The sequence below is a fragment of the Bactrocera dorsalis genome, chromosome 1 (genome assembly GCF_023373825.1).
Source record: "Bactrocera dorsalis isolate Fly_Bdor chromosome 1, ASM2337382v1, whole genome shotgun sequence".
Taxonomy (NCBI): Eukaryota; Metazoa; Arthropoda; class Insecta; order Diptera; family Tephritidae; genus Bactrocera; species Bactrocera dorsalis.
Genome location: NC_064303.1, coordinates 14,165,333 through 14,192,439, shown reverse-complemented (window position 1 = coordinate 14,192,439; position 27,107 = coordinate 14,165,333). Strand labels below are relative to the sequence as shown.

Sequence of the window (27,107 nt, the reverse complement as noted above, 5' to 3'; positions counted from 1 at the left end):
TAATTAAAAAAATGAACAAATATATAAGCCAATGAGTGTTAATAATTTTTTTATTAATTAAATGGATCAATTACTCTAAACTATTAATTAATTGACTAAACTAAGGGTTGCCTGAAATCAAATAACTAAACAAAACGAATTTAGTAAATGGAAAAAATGTGTTAATTAACTCAATTAGTGTAAACAATTAGTTAATTGACTAAATTAACGTGACATTTAAAGTCTAAAATTTTATGATTAACTAAATAGAAATAAACAAATTTCTATAATTGTACTTTTATTTTTCTATGTGTCTAAATAATTACTTAATTGACTAAATTAGGTTACTATCTGTAAATTAAATGCCTACAGTAAAACGGACTGCCGAGCATTATCTACCATCAAAATTCTACAACTTAAAAAAGAGCCAATTTCCCTCACTATTGCACACCCTGTATTCAAACGAATAACTGTGATGCTTGCAGCAGATTCCGCTAGTCAACTAATCAATATTAATTTCGTTTATATTTTTGCTCTTTTTATGTTCTTTTTCCACTAGACATTTTAGATGCTGTCAATTAGAATGTACAAGCGGTAAAAAAATTAAAAGTTTATTTGCATAGTCCTATTTAAATAACGTGCATATTAAAATGAATGACAGGTCAGCGCAATGAAGTGAAAACAAGAATGAAATAAAATCGGGGCAAAAACGCCAAATCGACCAAACGTCGTGCATAACAACAATACAAATGTTATATAAATAGAAGCAATGCGCTTAATAATAACAACAGCGCCATGGCATGCCAACAGCATAACATAGCAGAGCATGGCATGGCATTGTTAAGCTAAATTGAAACACAAATTCATGCCTCAACTGAGCTGTCGAACGAATTTTATCTGCATTTGATGACTGGAAATATTTCAATTTATACACTTTCACCGCTTATTGCCAGCGCTGCGCGACAGCACCGGCTATGCGATCTATTATTTACAACGATTATTTTGTACGACGGCAATGTTGGCTGTCACAAATGCGCAATATAAACTGCTATTGATTTGCACAGGAGGACGCATAAAAGCGCTATACATACGCTGATACGTAGAAAGGACTTTAGCAATAATAGATGAAAGCGCGCGCGTATATTTGTGTGAATACGCATGATTTCCTTAGAGCGCGCGTGAATTAAAGCGCGCGTGGGTTAGTGTGAGAGCGCGCCATTATAGCGGCATATATGTAGTGAGCGCACAGTTCGATAAGCCAACGCACATATTAAAAACGCATAAATCAAATAAGTAAAGTTGTGGCGTTGGCGGAGACGAGCGGTAGTGGTAGCGCACAAAGTCAACGCGCATGTGAGCGCCGCTTTAACATTACGAATGTCACATTTTGCGGGTTGCTAATTTTTTACGCTATTTTTGCACGCATTCTACGTCGCAACATGGACGGAGACGTGGATGAGGCGCCACCGCAGCGTTTTAAAAAAAATATCAAATAAGAAGACGCATATGAGGCGCCACCGCAGCGTGTTGAAAAAAAAATCCAATAAGAATAAAACTGATTGACTTAAAGGCGCTAACGCATTATTTTTTGACGAGCGCAGCGTCAAGCAATGGCAGTGAATTGGAAAAAAATAGTGAGACGTATTGATTATGTCGTCGACGCACACACACACCAATGCGTGCGCGCAATCAACGCACTGTTTGTTTGTGGCAATCACGGTGCAGCCACAAAAGTAAACAACAGCGCGACAGCAAATAAGCAAAGGATAACAAAATAGACACACTTCCAAGCAAACATATAAGCGGCTGCCTGTCTACATTAAAGAAGAAATCTCTATAACCAAAGCGCTTACCAGCCGCGCTTCATATCTGGCGTAGCGAAAATAAAAGTGTTAAGCGCCCGCCACACAAAAGACAAACCAAACGCAGGCGACACATCATTTGCCGTAGCAACGTTCCATCTTGTGCAAGTTATCGGCGCGTATTTATCACTGTCAGTACGTGGCAGACGCCAAGCAATGTCATCAAGCCGCGCACATAACACACGCAATGCCGCAGCGCCCACGGCGCGGTGCTTGGCGCAAAGCAACCAAGTCGTAGCATGTGCGAAAGTCAAGTGAGAAGAAGGCGCGCAAACGAAGGCTGTTGAAAGGCGTTACGCGCGCTACACCACATTCTAAGCCGTTAAGTCAGGCCAAACTGAGGAGGTGAGTAAGGTAGCGCCAAGCGCCACAAACACCAGAGTGCGGCCGTAAGACCAGATTGTATTTGATGGATTGAAGAAAATGAATGGCACAAATGTCGCAGAATCGACGCGTCTCTCATACAGCGGCAGCAACAAGCACAAGCACATTGCGCGCAGCAACAATTGCCAGGCCGCCGGCAAGTACACTGATTGACTTTTGTAAAAATAGACTTTGAAGGCTTAAAGAAAACCAAAGTTAACGACTAAAAATCAATGCGGACGCGTTGAAGTTGCTTGCAGAGTGGTAGGAAAGAGAATGGTTTAAAAAGTGCTTGGCATAAGTCACAATTACTTGGAAGTGTTATGTGCTCACACATACTTATTTGGTCAGTGGGATTGAGATGGCAATGTTGGTTATTTAAGTTAAAAAATGTTAGAAAGTTTAAGTTAAGATAAGATAGATAGACGAGGATTGCACTGTGGCCTTAGGTCTCTTGTGCCCTCTCCTAAGTCACAAAGACTCAACTAGCCCCATCATATTGATAAAGTCGAGTATAGGTGCTAGTAAGACGACGTGCTAGTAAGACCTATTTGGAAATATGGATTCCAGGATCTTTATCCTAGGTTTGCAGACTGCTATGCAATCAATTAGGCTCCCTATCGCAAAACCGGCATTTGGCGCAACAAGCTAGGTATAAGTGCTTTTTCAGCTTGTAGTGGCCAGTGTAGAATGTCACATGTTCCCTGAATTTGTCCATAAAAAGGTCGATTACATATTTAAACTTTCTGAGGCTATAACCTCTCATAAATAACTTGTCATGGTTCATGCCTTGGAGTTGTTGCCAATGCCTCTCTCTGCCCACTCCTTCTTCCTTGCGGAGCAGCTCCTTTATGATATGAGGACTCACCGCTACGAACGGTTTCATCCATGGTCCTATAATGTTAGTGAATCCTGTGGAGAGGGCGAGCTCATCAGCCACTTCATTCCCGGCTATACCTTCGCGACCGGGCAGCCAGATGAGGTTCACTTAATTATGTTCCGCTGGGCTTTTCAGTCGTTTTTAACGCTCCTGCACCAGTAGCGATTTGATCCCATAAGAGGAGACTAATTTAAGTGCTGCTTGACTATACGTTCGTTGCAATAGTTGCGTTGGAGATTTCTCTCTATGCACCAACTTATGGCAAAGACTTCTGCCTGAAAAATACTTGGAAACTTCCCATAGGAATGGAGAGTTTGGTGCGCGGTCCTGCGACTGCGGCACCAATTCCCTCCGACGTTTTCGTACCATTAGTGTACAACTAGATTGCACTGTCCCCCAAGCAGTAGCTCCAGAATGTAATGATTCCATTCAGCTTTGTTGCCAAGGGTAACCTTGAACCTCTTGATGAAGTTCACCCTTTTGGTAATACTGTCCCTTGGGAGAAAAACCAATGTATTGCACCACTTAATTCCTTCATCTGCTGGGATGAGATTACCTTACCTCTGTTAAACCCTTCCGCTGTCATTTGAAGCAGTGTGTGTTTGGCTACCTAACCGATTACTAGGTGAAGTGGTATGAGCTCAAGCAAGACTTCAAGTGCTGCCGTTGGACAAGTTTTCGTTTACTAAAAGACTAGACTAACAACCTGGAAGCTTTTGCATAAAAACTCTTTGGAGATACATTTAGGCAATATCCAAGTTTATAGGGATTGATATCGGGTTTTTTGATTTCAATATTCTAACTTACAAAAAGGTCTTTCATAATAGCTCTCGAGATCCCTCTGGATCTTACAAAGGTGAAAGAAAGAGCTCGAAATTCCAATAACAATGGATCTACAAGACCAAATATGATACTATAGAAATATGGAGACCTTAAAAAACAAAGTTCAATGGAGCTACTTCAAGACATTATCTAAGCTTGAAGAAATTGTCATAAAGCTATAGTTCGATAACTACATATGTTAAGGGACAAAGCAAGAAAACATTTTTACAGAGGTCATAAAGAATAATGTCATAGCAGAAATGCGCGAAGTTTAAAGAAATACGAGTAATTCAAGGTAACTACCAGACCATCTAGGACAACCTAGATAGTCTTTTAAAGAAAAATTATTTGGATATACTTCGAGGCATTACCCAAGTTTACAGTGCCCGAAATGCGACAGAGTAGGTAACTACCATATTAGATATGCCACACTCGCGGAGGCTTTAAAGAAATTGCATTATCTACGCTTGTAGACGTTGATCTAATTGCTCTTCGGTAAAGATGAGGGGAACTTACAAAGCCAAGAATATTTTTACAGAGAATATAAAAGAACATGTCCCCGCAGAAGTGCTCGAACTACGACGTAGAACTTGGACAATGCCTCGAAGAAAGAATAACCACAGCTAACAACTGGATGATGGTATGACGTCTTTGTAAACCCGAGAAAATTTTTAAGAAATTGTTTTAGAACTAGTGAATGGGCACTTCTGAGCAAGGTGCCGAAAGTATTTTTACAGTCATGCAGAAGGTGATTTAAGGAAGCATCATAAATCTACCAATTACTTTCTACTGAAGTGATGAAATACGAAGGTTTTTAAATAATTTTATTGACCGGGTTCTTTCACAGCGACTTTTATTTTTTGGATTTTTTTCGGAATAAATCTAGGTAGTCTTGATGGTTTTGTGAGTTTGATATGAAGATGAAAGAAGATCCAAATCATACATCTGAAATTTACACGAGACATAGGAACAATTCTACAAAATCTGTTTTTCCGAGTATCCGAAAGTACATTCCGAGTGAGCAGAAAGCAAAGCACCTTTATTTTTCAGATAGATTTTTGCCCGAACTTATTTAATTTGTATAATTCTTGAAAGTGACATTGACTAGACTTAGCTGGGGTTCTGTTACTCATTATTGCCCTGGGTTCCAACAACGGTCCAAAATGGATTTTGGTTGGAATGATTGAGAGAGAGAGAGAAAGAGTGTGTGGAAAGGAGACAGAGAGAGAAAGGGCACAGTTAGAAAAAGGAGAGGCAGAAAGTAAGGAGGGGGAGTGAAAGGGGATAGAAAGAAAAGAGAGAGAAAGGATATAGGCAGAGGCAGAACGACTGACAAAAACTAGGAAAGAAAGAGTAGGAGAACTATATAAAAGAACACCGGTAAAAGGGGAATAGTTCATATCACAGAAGAAAATAAGCTTTACAAATTGACCTAAATGAATTATGGATTGGGTGAGAGAGCAAGTGAGTGGAGATAAAGAGAGAGATAGAGTAAGGGAACAAAGAGAGATAGAGAGATAGGCGATAAGGAAAGAGGCATAGAAAGGTAATGGAATGAAAAAGAGAGAGATAGAGAAAGAAGAGAGGGAGAGGCAGAACTCTTGGAAAAAAAATATGAAAAGAGAAGGAGAATAATATAGAGGAAGAGAGTAAGATAGAGATTGTGATCAGGTATGGTGAGGAGACCAATGTCAAGTTTTACTCATTCACTGACTTTGTAAAAATAAAAACTATACCGAACTAAAGCGCTTACAACTGACGGGACAAAAATTTTTTTAAAATTTTAATAAAGCTTTAATAAAATTCTTGCATTATCAAGTATCGGTGACCACATTTTTAAGCATTAAATTTCCAATTCTCCACTTTAATAGTAGTCATTTACAAAGTAATATCACCACACATTTACTACTAAATGCCAACAAAAACATACATTTTTCGAATTTCCTTTACCACAATTGACCATTGCCAGACAATGTGTTGGCTTACAACTGCCACTTGCCACATATCTTGTCTACAAAAGAGAAATTTTAATTTGCTGCAAACTAAATTGCAAAAATATATAGAAATAAAACAACTATAATAACAACAATGACAACATTACAACCCCACCGTTAAGCTGGCAATAAGAATTTCGTCTGACAGGCGCATTCACTTGCTCACGTCGTTTCAATTACGAATGGCCGGTCAGCAGAATGCGCCCAAGAACAACACAAACCGGAAGCACAAGGACTCGAGCATAAAGCAAGTGAACATTAGATAGCTATTTGTCGCACGAGAAGACTGCTTGCTTGTTAACTAACGGATTGAGAGTGGTGCGCTTCCACATATGGAGTGCACATTGGTGTCATATGCTCACATATTGTTGCACACACAGACAGATCTTACTAGTGTCCTGCTAGTTGGGAGTCTTGCAGTCCTTGCCGGCAATCATGCTGAGAATCAACGCTGACCGAAGTCACTAATACTGGCAGCGCTGTTAAGCAACGCCTTGCATTACTAATTTCCCTGGTGGCGCTCACACTGGAAGTGGTGGCGGCCGGCGACAGACAGCAACAGCGGAGAGCAGACAAGAAATGTACCAGCAGGCGCGCGGTCAGTAGAGAGCAGAGCAGCTTCATTGATGATGATGGTCATTAGCGCCTAAGTCAGCAGTAAAAAAAGCACATGTGGCGCGCAAAAGAAGAAGTTGACTGCAAAAAGCCGTGAAGCCAAAATTATAGTGTACCAGCCGCGCTCATTAACAGCAATTGGTAGTGCACTGCAAGAAAGGAGCGTGCGCGCGCATAATGCTGCAGACCAATTAGAACGCGCTGCTGTATGCCTGCAGCAACTTTTTGATTAAAATCATTATGCGCTATTGTTTCCGCACTGCGCGCATAGTTATGAGTAAGCGTATATGAGCGCGTCACACTTATTGCTGCGTAAATTTAGCTTTTGCAACAGATACAAGGTACAGGCAAAGTGTGCCGCAGTTAAGGATGTTCAATTGTAGCCGCGCGCATTACTTATGAAAACAAATGGGGGCGCGCGCACCGATTAAGCTCGGACGCGGCAGGTGTTATACCAGCTAGACAGGTACGCGCCGCCGGTTGTAAAACTTTTCGAGTGTAAAACACTTAATTTCCGCAATAAATTTTCAACTTATGCCCACATGCTGTCCAGCGCTGATAGTTATTGGCGGCATATAGCAACGCATGCAAGCGCGCGCACAAGCGCGTTTTACATATCGGGATTGCTGGTAATCAATAACTTGTTTTATTACATACATATAAGCGCGGTGCGCGTACGCATTTGCAAAAGCAGGAAGGAAGCGCTGCCGCGTTACAGGAAATGTGGAAATTGTGGCATTAAAAAGCGATGCATTGCAGTGCAGCGCGCACACTTCGAAAGTTGTTGGCGTCGCGTCGCGACTCATTCGAAAGTTGAAGTTGACATTCATGATGACGCCAGCGACAATGGCTGTCCAGCCTGCGCAATTGCAGGCGCTCTAATGATGCTACGCGTTTACCTTATATGTGCGTCTCTTTGTGCTACTTTGGCGGCTGCCACATATGTCAAGTGACAAATGAGCCTGACGCGTGCCTGTACATATACACACACACTTAACTGAGCGCACAAACACACATGTGTACTGTCATTTGTTGCATTTTGTATGGCCATAAGCAGCTCTGACAGTTGGCTGCTGACGCTGCGTCTACCGCGTGCGCGCTCACACCCACGCGCTCTCATTTATTTGTCATATCTACTGCCACTTATGGGCTTTGAAATGCGCATTATACTCCTTACCACTTAATACGCCAAGTGCATATCAATGCGCTGCCACTCAGCGCTGTGCTAACGCCAGCGCGCTGTAAACTTCAGTTAATGTAGCAACGTCGCGCCGCTACCTAAACACAAACATATAGCGCGCGCGCTTTGCAAAACTGCAAATGACTATCAAGCGCTCGATGGCTACTCTTCAACGCTGCGCTAAGTTGTATTTCGGTGTGTGTTGTCGCCGCGCGCACTGCTCTAAGTTGTAATGTAGCGCGCTGCTATGTTTGTGTGCTCAACGCTGCGCTTTAGCTCTGCTGCACTATTAAGTGCATATAGCAGCAGCTTTCAGCTACCCCTGACCACGCCTTAACTATTTCCGTTTTCCGACGCTCACCGACGTGCAGACAATTTAGACATTTGCGCTGACATTCCTCGGCGCGCTGCATGCCAACAATGCCGCTTACCATTGCTTGCAAGTCCCTGATTCTTTTCGTTATCTTTCGTTGATTTGCAGCTTGCATTCACTCAATTTTTTTTTGCAGTTTAAGTTTCCTTATTATTTACTAGCTGTCTGTCGACTACTTATTCTGTTTCTTCTACTTTTGCTTTTTCTACATGTCATTGCTGTGCAACACATTCCTAGCAATTGTTTGCCATTCCTTGCAACACTACGAATTCTTTCGTCACATACTCGCACACACACACACACACGCATTCATGCTTGCCGGCAGAGTTATGCGCATACCCTCTGAACCGCCACCGACAGCACCACATCTTTTTTGCCGGCAAATTCCTTTGTCCGTCCGTCCGCAGACACACACATACATGGATTATTAAGCGAGCTATTTGCTCACCCGCTATCTTCCACACGCTCCTCTTGCCGCTTACTATACTATAGATCCTTCTACAAAAATTTCAGATCACCAGCGTCGGCCTCGCCTTTCCCACCCTGCCCGCAACGAGTTCGTTGCAGTTCATCCCAGCAATTTCCTTTGCTGCCAAATGCGCTCTTAATAATGTAATTTTTCGAAAACGTGTTGAGTTATTTTTGGCTTCTCTCTACTCTACATCTTCTTCTTCTTCTTACACTCATACAAGCTACTTGCCATCCTTTTGGCATTTCTTCTGCTCATCTACCACCCAGCAATTGCTCGCATCTTTTTACGATACACAAAATATATAGTTATACATATATACACACATAAACACACACACACATATATACATAACTAAATGCGAATGCTTCCCTCGACGCTGGCAAAAGACATTGAATATCATCTCTGTTCTTATGCAAATTATATTTTCCATGAAATTTTCTTTATATTATGCTCTGTTATGTATATTTTTATCGTGCGCATGGTCGCTGTGGCAAGGGAGAGGGGCAAAAAAATCTACATCCACATATAAAAATATACACGCCTTCATTAGTCATGACCAAGTGTGGTTTTCAACTCTAAAAGGAGTGTGCCGTGACAAACTAAAAAGTGCTGGCGCCATTTGGAGTTCTAAAATTAACGGAGTTCTCCAGAAAGACCTGACAGTCATTTATCAAATTCGAGAAAAAACTTTAAATTCAAGAACAAAAATAAATTCCAGAAAATATTCACCAAAAGTTGGCAAAGGCTTCAGTTTAATTTAAATACTATTCTAGGAAGACAATACCAATTTATTTATACGCGCTTGAGGGCAAAAACAGACTGAATAACGAACGGTTACAACAGGAGCGAAGTGGAGTAGATACCGAGAGAAGAAGGGAAAGCGAGACGGATACGCACACAAAGTTAAAGCGGGGTGAAGTAGAGACCGAGGATTGAAAAGGAAAGCGAGACGCATATGAAGACAAGGCAAAAGGCCGAAAAAAAATGATTATGAAGAGCTTAAGCTTAAGCTGACGGACGGGTGTAATGATCGAAAATTCAACGAAAAAGTTCCGCGTCTAACAGAAACTTTCAAGCATACACTTGTAGGACCCCAAAGAATGAATCTAGAGGCTGTTGACCAGGCTACACAGAATTAATGAAGGGATCTCTCTTGCAGCCAACCGAACGACGGTGAAAGTGTAACACAAGCAAATAACTACCCCGATTCCACAAAAGATGACTATCGAACAGATGATTTATTGCCCGACTATGAAGAATCTTAATAGCATTTACCCACCCTAAGAACAACAAAGCGGCAGGGACTAATGGTTTGCCGGTCGAGCTTCTTAAATACAGCAGCGAAGAACCGACAAGGTGCATGTATCAGCTTCTTTGTAGAATATAGTTGGACCAAATCGTGCCCGATGATTGCAACCTAAGTGCGCTCTACCCAATACACAAACAAAGGGCCCCAAATCTGCACCAATTACGGTGGGATAAGCTTCCTTAATATCGCATATAATACCACATCGAGCGAACTGTGTAAAATACTAAAGCATCAACAAACTGATTAGACCTTATCTGCGTGGCTTTCGATCTGGAAAATCTACATTTGATCAGATATTCACCATGTCCTAAATCTTAAAAAAGATCTGGGATCGACATATACCACCTCTTCGTCAATTTCAAGCACACAAAGTTGTCTTTATGCTGCTATGCCTGAACTCGGTATCCCCGTAAAACTAACACACCTGTGGAAACTAACGGTGAGCAATACCAAAACCTCCGTCAAGTTCGGGAAGGACCTCTCCCAGCCGAGAGGTTTCAGACAAGGCGATTCCCTATCATGTGACTTCTTCAATTAACTGCTGGAGAAACTAATTCAAACAGCAGAGCTGAATAAAGAAAGTACAATCTTCTACAAGAGTGTACAACTGGTGGCATACGCCGATGAGATCGATGTCATTGACCATAACAACCGCGCCGTTTGTTCTGCTTTTTCCAAACTGGTTATGGAAGCGAAGAATATGGGTCCGATTGTGAAAGAGGTCAAGACAAAATATCGCCTGTCATCACACAAACAGTCGCCGCACTCGCGACTTGACTCTCACGTCACTGTTGATAGTCATAACTTCGAAGTCGGAGATAATTTCGCCTATCTTGGAACCAGCTTTAACACCATCAACAATGCCAGCCTGGAAATCCAACGCTGAATAACTCTTGCCAACAGTTGCTGCTTAATTTAAAATTACCTCGATACAGCTATGTCTGAATTTGTCATCCCCGAAACTAATGTGGCTACACTGATTTTAAGCAACACCAAAAGAACCTTCTGGATCGGAAGGAACCATTCTGCCTTGTATGATAAAAAATGAGGTTTCAGAGAAGCAAAAGTTGCTTGTACGCCTGACTACGTAACCATAATTATGTATGAGACCCTGGTAACCTCCAGCTATGTTGTCACTTGTGATTAACCAAAGGATTCATTAGCTTTTTTATGGATGACTAACTATAGTAATTATGAGTATGGTATCTTCCTAGACCTTGTTAAAGAATTAGGGCTGAATTGACAATGCTACCGAGAAAAGGAGATTAATAAAGAACTAAACACAGTTTTTTCATTCCTTACAAGGAAAGCGAATCAATGGTTCTATTATCGAGAGTTCCAAAGACGAAATCTACATATTTACCGTCGGTTTAAAGAAAGAAACAGGAGCGGTGAAGTTTAAACGTAGAAGGTAGCTTTGAACTAAATGACTGCAATTCAATATTTCAAAGCGAATATTTTTAACAGCAAGTCTACAAGTCTTCTGATGAAGAGTCATATACGGAATTAAATGAATAAGCAAACGAGTTGGCCTCACGGGGCAGCTTGGTAAAAAATTCTTCTCAGCAACCATAGACCATTCAGTTCCTTTCTCATTCATTCGTAGAAAAACACTACAGGTCTTCAAACAATAGCTGTCCTAGATCATCTCTCTTTCAAAGGTTATTTGAAGCAATGACAGTAGAAAAATACCTCAAGTCTTCGAACAAAAGCAACACAGGACATACCATAAAGTTACTTAGGGATTGTGTTGATGATGGACATTCCACAAAGCTTCTACTTCTGAGTAAAATTGAATTTAGTAATATAGTAGAGGTCATCAAAGGGCACCTTTGGAACATTATCTTTGTGAATGCCCACCCTACAGCCGGATGCGACGGGATATACTCCATGGCATCCAATGCTCCAACTCTAGAGACATTGGGCCGCTGGGGAGAACAAAATTAGGTCTTCTATAAAATTCACCGAGTTTCTGAATAAGACTTGATTGGTTACCATTCGGAAACACAATTGTACTAATGATGGCTGAAGAGCGACCGCCTGCTATTTGGGGCTTCTGCGCTTTCCTTTTCAACCAATCAACTATAGCAAAAGAGGTGCCCAACAAACGAACAAAGCTTGAAGGGAATAGAAGTATACAAGATCTTAATACAAAGAAATAACGGTTCTCCGGAACAATATTTTAAGGATCAACAGAAACAACTTCCAGAAAAATATAGTATAGGAAATGATAAGAAACAACATAACAGGAAACTGACCTAGGAAATGTAATAAATCAACCTAGTATATTTTTATTGCAAGAAGCAAAACCTGTATAAGATCGACCACCATAGACGACCGACAGCCGGTTTGCTGTAGTTTTTTTTGTACCTTACACAAATTATTCTATTAAACATTTCATGGCATTTGCGCAATGTGGATTGCGACTTCTTCAACGCCGCTTTGACTGCGAAATACAACAAACCAAAGAAGCGGAGGAAATGAGTTAAAATACAAAGCGCGCAAGCTAACCAACTCACCACGGCAACGACGCGTTGTACGTCGAAATGTCGTTTTGTGTATGCGCCATATATGGGAGCGGGAATAAGCGTGACGAAAACGATAGCCGTGTGACGGACATATGCTACAAGTACAATAATGACTATCGACATCAAATTATGCGCATTTCCGTTGAACTTAATTAAGAGTCAGCGTTTCGCAACGACAGCAACGGCAAAGTGCAGCGCACAAGCGCTAACCGGCACCGGTAATAGGCCCATAAAGGGCGACAGTGCGTGCGTCGCCTGCGGTTTCAATTTCTGCTGAAAAGCAGACAAACGTACAGTAAACTTTCTGACTGACGGCGCGATGGAGGCAGACCACAGCGACCGCGGCAAACAAAGTATCGGTTGAAACGGACGCTCAAATGTATGGACAAAGAAAACAGCGCTGGATTGGCATTGACTGGCGAAACCGGCAAACCAAGGCGCGCGCAACGTGCAAAGGTGCGTTGAGTTGTAGTAAAAAGAAAAAATGCACTGCCACGTTGGGAGCGCGCGCGCGCTCTACCAACTGCACAACACAAGGTCTTGCAAAAACTACGCGCGTTTGGCGTACACATGTGCTGTGTCGTCTTGTCTGTTTGGCTGTTTGGCTGTCTTGTCGGCAATGTTTGCGCGCTCGTCGCCGATGACAACGTAAATGTACCACATTAACGAATCGTACGTGCGCTTACACACTTACGTTGCACGCAATTAAACGCGCAACTGCTGTAGTCGGCATATGTGTGTGTGTTTTCGCTTATTATGGCCTTGCTGGTTGCTAAAAATACTGCGCTTTTGTATTGGCGGCAGCGGCAGCGTCCTCGCCGCCAGTCTTTCTTTATGTTATTTGGCATAAAATATGACAGCAGCGCGCGCGCGCCTATATATATTTATATACGAGCAATGCTGCGTAGCAACATAACCGTAACTGTTTATTGCGTTTTTGTTGCTGCTCATTATGTATTTTATTTACGATTTAATTTTCACATTTCATAAAATCGCATCGCAATGCGCCATAGTCACTGCCACAACGGTACGTGGCATGTTGTCAGTTGTGGCACACATATTTATGGCACGAGCACAAGTGCTTGCTACTAATGCATAAACGCGCCGACTCACTTGACACGCGCGCTACCCGTTGACGCAAGCGCGGAAGTAAGGCACTAATTGCCACCAAGCAAAAAAATGTATTGTATCCGTGTAGTACGAAATACGTATATTACAGAAGTAAAGTGTAGCGTGTCCGCCCTATGGGGTGTGAGCACCTAAATGCAGGTAGAAGCATATTTGTGTTTGGTTAGGTGTGGCACAATTTGTGGCAAGTATGTAAATATGAATTAAAACTTGTGTAAGTAAATATTCAAGTATGCCGTTTTCGTGTTCGAGCCTCTAAGAATCCCAGAATCCCAGCACTATGCTCTACTATCGGTTATTCGACCAGTAGCTAAATCAGGGGCACTATGAAACCAATTATTATAAAATTACGGTTCAATTCTATCGCTAAATTGTTGTTGTTTTGCATGTTATTTTACACTACCATACTTTTTTATGACGGTATCGCGCTTGAGCTCTATATTTAGATTCAGACTTGCACACAAAAGTCTTCGATTTACCAACTACCTCGACTTTGGTTACACCTTCTCTAGGCGATAAAACGATAATTTTTTGTTGTGAAATTGACTCGCAAGACAAACAATCGCGCAAAAAACTGTTATGCTATACTTATGTTACGCTACGCTACGTCCCGTTACGTTACGTTATATTTATGTTACATTACGTTATGTTATGATATGTTATGTTTCGTTACGCTCGTTTCGTTATCTTACGTTATTATGTTATGTTATGTTACGTTACGTTACGCTACTTTACGTTATGTTATGTTACGTTATGTTATTTTAGGTTGTGTAACGTTACGTTACGTTATGTTACATTACGTTATTCTATGTTTTGTTATGTTATGCTATGTTTAGTAACGTTACGTTATGTTACGTTATATTATGTTACATTATGTTATGTTTTAGGTTATGTTACGTTACGTTACATGTTACGATACGTTACGTTATCTATGATACGTTATGTATTTATGTTATGTTATGTTTATGTTATTTTATGTTATGTTAAGTTACGTTATGTTACGTTACGTCATGCTATGTCACGTTACGTTTCTCTACGTTATGTTTGTTATGTTACAGTAAAGAGTTTAGTCTAATGACGTTTAGGTATTCTTCCTAAATGCCTCTTTGGATCCATTTCTCTGAGCGAAGGTAGCACAACATTTTTGGTTACCGTTCGTTATATCCTATTTCAGTACTTCTGTTTGCTTATGCTACCCTCCTTTTCCTACAAATTTAACAATAAACCTCGAAGTACATCTTCTAAGATGACTTCTGTTTTCTGATCTAACCCATGAGTCATAACAGTAACACATAGAAGTTTATGAGTCGTTTTTAGTGTAGATTCTTAATACTACCATGGCTAACTAAAATGGACTCCATATAGAGGACTTAAAAGTCAATACTCTGAGATAAGGCAACTCCGTTAACTACCAGAAGCTAACTACAATATCACGAACCCCTCTGTGATTATCTTGACAGGAGACAAAAAGTGGATCAAATACGACAATAATGTGCGAAAAAATGATGGTCCATGCATGATGAATCTCAACAAATGATCGCAAAGCGAAGATTGACGCCTCGAAAGGTTATGCTGAGTGTTTAGTGGGATTAAAAAGGAATCATCTACTATGAACTGCTTCAGCCTAGTCGAAAGGTTGATTCTACATTTTAACGTCAGCAACTGATGAGATTGAAGCAAGCAATCGAAAAAAACGGCCAGAACTGATCAACAGAAAGGGCTTCTTCTTCCATTAAGACAACCTTAGAACACACATCTTTGATGACTCGACAAAAACTGGCAAAGCTTGGCTGGGAAGTTTTTATGCAACCACCAAACGGCCCTGACCTTGCACCATGGAACTACCATTTGTTTCGTTCAATGCCAAACTCCCTTAATTGAGTAAAGTTGGCTTCAAGAGAGGCTTGTGAAAATTACTTGTTGCAGTTTTTCGCCGAAAAACCAGAAAAGTTTTACACTGATGGAAAGATGTCTCTAGCGGAAAAAGGGCAAAAACTGGTCGACCAAAATGGTACATATTTGGTTTATTAAAGTTCATTATAAATATGAAAAAAGGTTGAAGTTTAATTAGAAATACGAAAAGACTTGTTCGACTACGCAATACTTAATACACGACTTAAAATCTTTAATTTATCAAGAGAGTTAAGTCCTTTCGAACACATATATTTTTACTTAGATATTAAATGATTGGAAAGAGGTTCACAAGTTTAGTAGTAATAAATCTCTGTACCGCGTATTTCAAGTACTAAATAGATACTAGAATATGTAAATTTCTTCACCACAAGGCAGCTAAGACCCACTTTTATCCTCAAGATACTTCAAAAGCAACCCTGTTACTCATATGATTTTGCTTATAATATTTCTTATATTCTTTTTCTATCTCTTAAATTCTTTTTCATATATGCTATCACTTACCTAATTCCACATAAAGTTTCGGCCGCACATTCTCCTGCCAGGCACTTAGATTCCCAATCACGAACAGCGTCAGTACGAGGAAGACTTGCGTCGCTCCGATGGTCGTGAAGCCATCATTGGCATTGTGGCAACATCGACTTGTCGACATTTTTCGTTTGATTTGTGGTTCGTTTAGTTGCATTTTTGTTTTGTTATTTGTTTTTTGTGTGTTTTATATAACAAATTTGTTAGTTTTCTTTATTTTCGTTAGTTTCCTTTATGACTTCAGCTTTTATTTGCCTTGCTCGTATCGTAAGTAGTTATTATTATTTTATTAAATCACAATAAAGTTTTGTTGCTTATTTACCTCGTTTCGTCTGCTTTAATTTCTTTTCACATATTTCGTTTGCTTTCTTTATTTTCGATTTATTTATTTTACATGCTATAACTTTCGTATAGTTTTATTGCTCTTTTCCGTTTACTTCACTTACAGCGGCGAATATACACACACATATTTATACATATATATATAAATTTTAACTTCAAACACTCAGCGCATATTTTAAGTAGAAAACTTTTTTTTTATAAAAGTTTAAATTAAATTTAGTTTTGAGTTAGATGAAAAAAAAACAATTATGGCAGGAAGGAATGTAGAAGTTTTGACGTAGAACTAAAATATACACACACATTTAAATATATGTACAGAGAGTTACTTCATTACCGTCGCGCTGGCATTATGCTGCAAAGAGAAGAGAAGAGAAGAGAAGAGAAAAAGAGAGATATTAGTATTCAATTGTGTGAGTATTTTATTGGAAATCGTAAATAAATGCTACAAATTAAATTAAAAATTATAATTTCAAATCATCATTTCGAATCATTCCAAAATGTTCTCAAGATAACGCCTGAAATGAAGAAAAAAGTTCTGACCTAGAATAAACCACTGAAGTTTCATTGTACTCTTACACAAACCCTACTTGATATTCACTGATTGAACTTTTCCAATAAGATGTTTGAAACCTAAAGTCTATAAAAACCGATTACTTGTAGATACATTGAGATAAAAAAAAGTACCGAAATTGTTTCTGCGAAATTTTTTATCTTTTCGATTGACTGAAAACGGGTTCCACGGAGCGGCAATTTAAGTTTGAGGAACAAGAAAAAATCACACGGGTATTCATTCCTTTTTTTGGCTATAAATTCATTCACAATCGGTACTCTCTTTAAAAAAAAGGAAATCATCTTTACGGGAGGAGTCGAGCAAGAACGCGTTTCATACCAAAATCATTCGAACCAACTCGCGAGAGATGTCGAGATCTCTTGCCATCTTTCCAATACTTTGCTGACGATTTTCAAGCACCATATTCTTCATTTTTCTATTATATTCATCAGTTGAAGAAGGTCGTTCAGAACGAGTCATGTCTTCAACGATCTCTGAACCGTCTGTGAAGGCCTTGTATCAATCGCCACATTTCCTAAATATACTAAACTGGAAAAGACCTTTATAGCACTCGACCTAACATGCCTTTATGCGAATTTTGATAATACAAATACGGATACTTTTACTTATTTAATCTTTCTAAGGCTTTATGTCTAGATTTAGTCAATAGTTTTGATGACAAACCGTAAAAATAGGAAAAAATACCGGTGTTAAAACTCGACCTCTAATTTAGCTTTTGTTAATGCAAATGTGATCACTAATGCCTATATAGATCGCCTTACGTCTCTGAATCAAGATTCAGGCAAGATTTTGACTCCAAGCTGTAATACATATAACAGTTAAGACTCTTAAAGTATTTCTCGATATCGGATCGGAACTCAAACCGGATCAGAACTCAAAACGCTTCGGAGTCCAAGTTTAAAAGCAGTCAACACTCTAAGAAGAAATTCATTATATTAGCATTAAATTGAAGGTGAAGAATGCATCGGTATGTTTGATAAGCTGTTGTAATTTATAAGACAATGTCACAGAAAGCCTCGTGTCTATAGACAAAAAACTGAAACAGCCGATTTTACCTTAGGCACATTTTTCAAAAGCGAAATCATACGCCGTAGCCAGGTACAGGTAGCAATCACTTGGTGCTAGGTCCGATCTATAAGCACATACCAGCCAAATTCCAGGAGCTTCTAGCGAGTCACTAGCGTTGTATGTGGGCCTTCCTTCTTCACCTACTGGCCTACAGTGATACAGATTCTATTGCGTTAACTCGTGTGCCAACCATAGTATGTCAGGCTACTTTTTGTATCCAGTATTTTTTATGGTCTCAAAAGATCTCCTTTACATTTTTGAGCTCCTAGACGAGCGGGGTTCACAATTTCTGTTATTTTATCAATATTTTTGACAATTGGTCTTCGAGTGCCAGGTCGACTTCCTTTTATTAGATCTTTAATATACAGTTCTAAGATATTTCAACACATTTAGGCAATCTGTCGATGGGTTTTGTCGCTTTTTCGTTGGCATAAATTATATGCTTATAAAATTTTCAAATGGTTTATGAAATTTTATTTACTTATATCTCCTTCATCTTTTTTTGGAAAAATCTATATACTGAACAGTTTCATTAACTTGAAGTCAGCACCAAACTTTATATTACAAACATATGCTCTTTTGGACATTTTTGACACTGCCTAAGCATGAAAGGTCGCTAATTTCATCTAATCTGGCCTGCAGTACCCGGAAGTTCATGCCACAAGACACAATAAATGCATTTCAATAACACTGCGCACAAAAAGTATGTAGCTAAAGTATAATCTAAAGAACCATTGAAATTTTATAGCCACACACACGGAGTCAACCACAATTGTGACTAATTCTAAAATTCATATAAATTAGTGAGATAAGCAAATAGATTCAGTGCTTTTGGTGCGAGTGAATGTGTGTATGGTATGTATGTTTGCTACTGGTTAGTCACAGTTGCTTAGTTTTCAGATAACACGCGGTCGGCATTATGGTTGGAGTTGCAAGAAGCTGTTTAGTGCAACGCAAGTCGAGTGTGACTAGAATGAGTGGTAGCAGCTGCAGTTGGGACATAACTGTTGTGAAAATATAACTATATATATATGTGCATATGTGTATATATATCTGTGGCTGTGCACATATATATTTACGCCCATGAATGTATGTACTATGTGTGAGTAGAAAACATTGAGCGAGTGAGTTTTCCAAATTACGATTATTTACATAACCATGACAGTCGGCCGCAACAAGGACAACGAATGACAATAGGAATAATAACAACAACAAAAAATCAACAATAATATACATAACAAGAACAAATGTTAACTTCGGTAGCACAGCAGCTTTAATACCCTTCACGCATAGAAAAGCTTGCCATACAAAAACTTGATTTTGATCGTCTAATTTGTATGGCAGCTATATGCTATAGCAAACCGATTCAAAAAATTTTTGCGGAGATTGTAGCGTTGCTTGAGAGAATAATTTGTGTCAAACTTTTTTAAGATATCTCGACAAATAAAAAAGTTTTCTATATAAGAACTGAAAATTTATCCATCAGTTTGTATGGCAGCTATTTGCCATAGTGGTTCGATCTTAATGATTTCTTCCGAGATTATACCGTTACTTTAGGCAATAATCCATGATAAATTTCGAAAAGATATCTGATCAAATAAAAAAATTTTCATACAAGAACTTGATTTTGATCGTTCGGTTTGTACGGTAGCTATATGCTATAGTGGTCCGATCTAAACAATTTCTTCAGATATTATACCGTTACTTTAGGCAATAATCCATGACGAATTTCAGAAATATATCTCGTCAAATAAAATAGTTTTCCATACAAAAACTTGGTTTTGATCGTTCGGTTTGTATGACAGCTATATGATATAGTCAACCGATTTGAAGGATTTGTTCGGAGAATATAGTGTTTTCTCAGAAAACAATCTATGCCGAATTTCGTGATGACACCTCGCCAAATAACAAAGTTCCGACAGTTCTAAGCAATTAGCACCTTCTTGGGGAAGAAACAAACCGAGAGACACTGTTCAGGGTATAACAACGCAAACGGGCAAACGGAAGCAAGCAACAGCAAGTTATGCAAGTGAGCAGAAATAAAATATGAAAGAAAAAAAAGCGAGAAGAAAAACATTTAAATGGAGAACAATAAAAACCAAATGACATTATGCTAATTCAGGAAGCTACTAACGACGAGCAACACCAACCCCGCCAACCAATCAACCTAACCAACCAACCAACCAACCAACCGACCGGGTGGCAAAACCAGCTGAACAACGGCCAGAGCATACGAGAGACGCTTAACGGTATTTGCAACAAGCGTGAGATAGTGCGAACGAGCGAGTACGCAGGCGGGGATAAAAAGGATAAAGTTACGACGATTCTGTCGAGTAAGCCAAATAGAGAAAGTTACAAAAAGCAAAAGTTTATAGAAGAAAAATCCGGAGAGAACTTTGTGGCGATCGGACTACGCAAACGGAAGGCGTTGTGTGGAATAAATTGAAATGAAATGGGAGAAAAAGTAAGGGAAAGAAAGAAAATAACAAATAGCAAGTGGCCACGTAATAGACCATAGACCAAATGCAGTAAACTGCAAAAAAGCTGCAAGAGGCGAGCCGTAGTCGGCTGCAGCAAGTCACAGCAAGGTAAGGTAAGGAACGGACTACCAACTGCGGCTTAGACGCAAGAAAGTCACTAAATAAGAAAAGAACTTTGCAGCGGAATAAATAAAAGTGCTGGCTACAATAAGTTAGTGGCAACATCGTGGACGAACAACAAACAAGAAAGAAAGATAAATATAAATGAGGCAAGAATATATGTAAGTGAAGAATATATGGTCTGCAGAAGCTTATAGAGCGCTTAGCGGGTGAGGAATATGCAATTAATGAGGTGATTGGCATGGAAAATGGAAAGAGAGAAAAAGAGAGGAATGAAAAATAGGATAGGGAGAAAACAGAGATATTTCGACTTGCCGCCGTTCACTACCAGACCACTACCATTTGCCTCGCTTCTTTGTCCAACCTAGATAAAGCAGAACTAACGGCGCGGTTGTTATGGCTTATAAACTCGATGTCCTCAGCGTGCGTCAGCAGTTGTACACTCTTGTAGAAGATTGTATTTTCTATATTCAGCTCTGTAAATCGAATAATTTTATCCAGCATAGATTGAAGAAGTCGCACCAAAGAGAGCCGCCTTATCTGAAACCTCGTTTGGTATCGAACGGCTCGGAAAGGTACCTCGCGATTCTGACGATGGTTTTAGTGTTGCTCAAGGGCAATCTGTTGTGATTGCGCTTCTTGACGTCGCACCTTCCTTGTGATTGTTGACGTGCATTTTTTGCTGCACAGAGGCGGGTATGTATATTTACTGCAACCCGATAGTGGTTCGAGTTAATGTTTGGACTTCAGAGCATACGCACGTCTAAGATCCGGAGACAGCCAGGTAGCTTGATGAATTTTTTTTTACTGGAACCTAGTACTACAGATAACCATATTTCGAGCCTGGGCGTAGTCTATCAGTCAAGTATATGTTTGTTAACTATTGACCTGATTTCACTTATTTTGTCAAAATGAAATATTATTATTAGGAAAAGATGCACTTTGAGTGTCTTTAATATGTCTCAAATATTGATGGAGAATTTGACGATAGAGTCAGACATAGGCACTGGTGTCCAGATATTCGGTATCTAGGTAACATATAGCATACCTTGGCAACAATATTTATTCAACTTTTTGCCTCGAAAGCGAAACTCTACTGAGAAGGTAAACGTTCACACTACAGTCGGATATGCATAAGCTCAACTAACACAGATTTTGTCAAGAACAATGAGCTCGTTGGCATACAAATATTGGTTTAATAAGATCGTATTTTGATGGGTTAAGGATTTATATTCAAATACATGAAAATTCGTCGTCTAGGACGGTTCTTTCTCAGCTCACATATGTACGTGCGACGGATTTATTTATCCACAAGCCGTTAGAGAAGGGGTGTAGTCAGATTTCTATGGATGTTTCGAAGTAAAAAAAAATAGTTGAGGGAGTGGGAGTCTTCTGTCGGGAGATCTTCATCTCCATCAAGTCTATAATCAGAAGACCAGACTTTCAAATGTAGGTGTTTGCCATCGAGGTCCATCTTCTTCAGAGAGGTAAGCATACACTCCGATAACCGAGCGGCTATACTGGCTTTGAGCTCTCTATGAGCGCTTAAAATCTAGTCGAGGAATGTAATGGACCTTATAAGCAATAGCTCTAAGCTTCTTCCATGTTAGCTATCTAGGTAGCAGCGGATTCGTGGAAAACTGCAAAGCCACTGATTTTTCTAAGAAGAGCATCTTTTCTTCAATTTCATTCGATTGGAATGGAATCGGTTTTCCGATCGACATCGTCTTGCGTTCTGACGTTAGACCTTTGGACCTACAGTGAGCACAGCAAGCGCTAGTCAACCATAATAACTTGTGCGATTGCGAGATCATTCTGGCCTAGAGTCAGCCTTAAGAGGTCCTTCGAACAACTAACGCTTAGCAAAGTCAATATTGCCGCAGTTGTAGGTATACTTAAAGGAGACCGTCCAATAGGTTCACGGTGTAACTAAATTTTCTATCGGACACTATTTGCCGAAGATGAATGAAAAAAAGCGAAGTGGAAACATCTTGTAACTTTCTCCTCTATTTCCCGGCTTTTGTCCAAGCGAGATTGCAATAATTCGGTAGACATACCTTTTGAGAAGAGGTTTACTGTCAGGAGCTCTCTATCAACTTCACTTCAATCTTCCTTGCCTCTTTCCCGGCCGAGGTGGCAACCATTAAGGTAGCAGGTAACCTCCTTCAGAGAAGTGACCATCCAATCAGATAGCAGAGCGGCGATTCTAGTCTTGAACGCGTTAACAGTGCGCTTAGGGCTGGTCAAAGAGTGCCTAACCTCGCTATCAATAGCATCGAGTATCTTTATGATAAGACTGGTATGGATGCCAGTCAACAGCGGAATCACAGCAAATTGTAAAGCTGATGAATTAGCAAGAAAAGGCACCCTAGAAACGCTATCGGTAGAAGGAGAGCGCGTCGGTGCTCCCGTATCCCCTTCTGTTTTACTACTAGATAGTTAGGCTCGGCGGAAGCTGAGCCAGCGCTGGGCCACCATCGCTACATGCGCTGTCGCAAAAGTCTTTTGGCCAAAGATCGATCGCAACAAAGCTAGTGATCTCTTTGCCTTCAATAAGGCTAGCCTCTCCCTAGTTTTGGGCTTTTTAACAAGTCATTGCCCTATTGGCGTGCATGCTGTAAGGCAGTAAATCTTACTAGACGCCATCTCCAGAAGCTGTATTGAAGAAGGTGAGGTGGAAACAAATCAACACTTCTTTCTTGACTGTCCCGCATTTGGAAGGTCAAGACTTAAACACTTCGGAGCGGATACCCTCAGACACCCCACCGAACTGGCGGGAAGAGAAATTAAACGCCTCTGCCAATTTCTATTGGGATTTTGCTAATTTATAAGTTCGAACGCAAGATTTATTCTTTTCTATGGCCTCACAAACTACATAAAGCAGTCCACGTGCGATCTTTGATCAGCCATTTAACCTAATCTTTGGCGAACATAACGAAGTTCCTGGGAATGGGAATAAATTTGTGGTAAGCTCAATTCGCTTCGTCGATCTAACTTTTCAGGAGTTTATGGGTAACGCAAGGGCGGATATATGTCCAAGTGAGATCCAGTGATTTTGTATTAAGTCTACGATCTAACATAACATAATCTGAGAAGACTAGGACAAATTGTAGCAGATGGTAAAATGCTTGGTCCTGATTAGATATTGATAGATGATTCCAGTATATGAAAACATTTTATTTTAAGTTGCCGGTCATCAATCGCTTTATGGCCAGTATTCGTATAATTAAAAACTAATATTTGTACTTCTGTTCTATTATAAATGAAGAAAGAAATAGCCAATAATAACTTCTTTTGACAGAACATTGCCAGAATATCATTATTTCTTTACGAAAATCCCAAAATAAATTCTCCTCATATTCATGTGAATGCTTTTTTGCGCTGGAACTTGACAGTCATGAATGACTGCCATTTATGTCAGCGCGGAAAAAGTATTATTAAAAATAAAAGCAAAAATTCCGAAATAACTTTATCGTAACAGAATTCCAATTTTAATACATTTCTGCTTATTTTTGGTACATTTCGTGGAAATCCTTGCTGCCTACCACTAACTAAATAGGCAGATTGCCAAGAATGCTATTGCTTTGATTAGGGATGCTAAACTTTTCAAATGTTGGCTCAAGCAATTGCTGTGATGATGCAACTGTCAAGGATTTATTTACCGGATTTATATGCATTTTTACATATATTTGTATGTAGTTTTTATAAATTTGTATTTTTTTTTTATAAATTTGTATGCTGTGCGCTATACTGCTTGGCGTTCGCTGGTATGCCGCAAAGCATATTACGGCAAGTAGCCGCACAAACGTGCTGCAAACGCATTGCTCGTAAATCATATATGCGTGCATGTGTATGTGTATCTGTGTGTAATGGATGTGTGCTTGAGTATACAAGAGTTTTTCTAACTTAACCCTGACCTGGCATACATAGAAAAGTAGGCGCGTACCCCGGCATAGCTGTGGGAAACGGGGCACTGAGAAGATGGCAGGCTTTGTGGGGTGCTTGGGGTGGACGACAACTGCAACTGTTGAAGCATAAACGTTTTTCAAATATGAAAAATTACAAGGATAACAACTAGAAAAACAATAATAAAGCCAACAAATGGCAAAAGCAGCAGTAGAGGCAGAGTAGAGGCAGCGGCAGCGGCAAAACGAGGGCCAGTGGCGAGGCAGACGGCGGCGGCAAGGACAATAAACGACTTGTGCAAATTTGCATTCATGCTAAACTACCGTACAAAAAGCAAACACAACAACACAAATGAACAAAAATAATTCATGCAACTACAAAGACAACAACAACAACAAGGGCAGCATTGCATACATGACTATAAATAAACGAAAGCGAGCAGGCGACCAAGCTAACCAAGTCACCGCTGGCCAAGCGCCATGCAGCAAGAGAGCGCAACATAAAACACAAACAGCTAACGGTACATGGACAAGCAATTCAAATGAAAAGCGTCCACAGCAAACGACAACAACAACAATGGCAACAAACGCGCTTCGATTTACATTGAAACAAAAAGCATTTTAAATGGCAGCGAGAGTGGGCGCTGCATTGCCACAACTAAAGCGGCAAGGACACATACATACATACAAATAAATAAATAAAGTGCAGGAAGGATAAGGTGCTGGTGGCGCAAGCGTGCGGTTGCAAGTAGTTTGTGGCCAAGAGTGGCAACGACAACCAAAGGCATAAAAGCTTTTACACAAAGCGCCTGAAATGAAAATCCTTCACTGAGCCCGACAACTACAGCAACAAGCATTAAGCATAACAACAACAACAAGCATTAAAAATAACAACAACAACAAGCATTAAGCATGAGAAGAACAGCAGCAATAGGAAAAATAAAAACAACAACAACAATTGCGCTAACAGTGCCGCAATCAGCAGCGACACCGAAAAAGCGCCCGCAGGCGGCCATTGCACTCGCACAGCGCGCGCGCCCTTGGCAACACGTATAGCGGTAATGCACCGCGCGCGCCGTTAGTTGCGGTTTAATTGTTGTTAATGTTGTTGTTGTTGTTGTTGTTGTTGTTGTTATTGCTGTTTATTTCATTCATAGCCGCTGCATTTGCAATGGCTTGCAGCTGTCAAATGTTGCCACCACAACGCGATTCTACTTTGTTTATATACATATATGTGTGTGTGTGTGCGTGTGTAGGTGAGTTTGGTATTTGTTTGTGGCTCATTGCTTCTACCTTTCTCCACCTTCATTCTACTTCCCACCTTTATTCTACTTCCCACGAACCGCTACTATCCTTCTATCACTTTAACCGCACTTTTGTTGCAGGCTCTTTGCCACAAATGCAAGAAGCAGCTTGGCGAGTGCCTTGACAAAAACAATAGCAATAAAAATAACAGTAATATAAAATGCTACACAAAAAACAATAAAAAGATAAAGCAGCACAATTACAATTGTCTAAAGTAAGTGGAGTGTGAGAAAAAACTGAAGTGCAGATAGTCACCTCTCGCAAGCGCCACAGAAGTTAACTTTTTGCCAGCGGCTCAACCAGTAAAATCACAGTGGCTTAGAATGAGGAAAAAATTGACAAATTTCGAAAAACATATATACCCTATACAGACCGCGATAATTTTGCGACAACTTTTGTGTTGCGAACATTTTTTTATATACCGTAATTCAAAAGGTTGCTATTTCCGACCGATCCCAAATTGAAGCCAAACTAAGCGGCTACTTTTCATATGGTCCATCCGTTGAGTACAATTTTCGATGACTCGTTAGTGCATTTCGACTGATAACTGGCGAATGACACGCATAAAGTTTTGCTTCAAGGCCAGAGTCGAAGCGGATTTACATTATCTGCTCACTGAAGTGTTCTCTTAATAAATCCATTGATTAATGCGGGAAGTGGCACTGTCTGGTTGAAACCAAATATCGCGGAGATCAAACATCAAATAGTCAATAACGGTCGCCGTTGACAGTTCCGTTCTCACCCACATCATTTTTGAAGAAATATGCACCGATGATTCCACCGCCACACAAACCAAACTGTGTATTCTTTTCGGGATGAAATTGCAGCTCTCAAATCTCTTCAGGTTGCTCTTCGTCCCAAATGCAGTAATTTTGCTTGTTTAAATACCCATTGAGCCAGAAATTGGTCTCATCGCTGAACAAAATTTTCTGGAAAACGTCGGATCTTCTTGGAATACGAGTATTTTAAGAGCCCTTAGAGCAAAGCGATGTCGCTTGGGAAAGTCAAACGGCTTCAGTTCTTGCACCAAGTGCGCCAAGTCGGCCAATGCGTCAGTCCGAGTTGCTGCGAAAGGCGCCGGATCGACTCTCCACGGTCTTCGTGTACATTCCACCAGTTAGAAACGCTTGTTCCCCACATTAACATTTTGAGCCCTTAAAGATTTTTAAACACTCCACATGTGTAAATTACAGTGTTCAGTTAAAACTACTGTCCTTACGGTGATAGAAACTTCACTAAGAGCAAGTAATTCAAACAGCCCCTTATGCGCCACTTTGGACTCGAAGGATCTCAGTTGGTGGTTCCTAACCAATACTTACTGAGTTCCTGCGAGGCACAGATATAGTGATAGAAATCAATAAACAAGCCGAGT

At 40.1% G+C, this 27,107-nt stretch overlaps 1 protein-coding gene across 12 annotated transcripts in view; it reads right to left on the bottom strand.

Annotated features, from left to right (window-relative positions):
* The window catches only part of LOC105228487 (semaphorin-1A), a 481,986-nt gene that overhangs the window by 392,162 nt on the left and 62,717 nt on the right, over positions 1 to 27,107 (bottom strand). For all 12 annotated transcript variants that reach the window (XM_049455921.1, XM_049455900.1, XM_049455926.1 and 9 more), the window contains one exon: positions 15,921 to 16,638. In XM_049455921.1, the coding sequence (XP_049311878.1) occupies positions 15,921 to 16,101 (181 nt within the window). In that variant the 5' untranslated portion in view covers positions 16,102 to 16,638. The remainder of the gene's footprint in view (positions 1 to 15,920; positions 16,639 to 27,107) is intronic.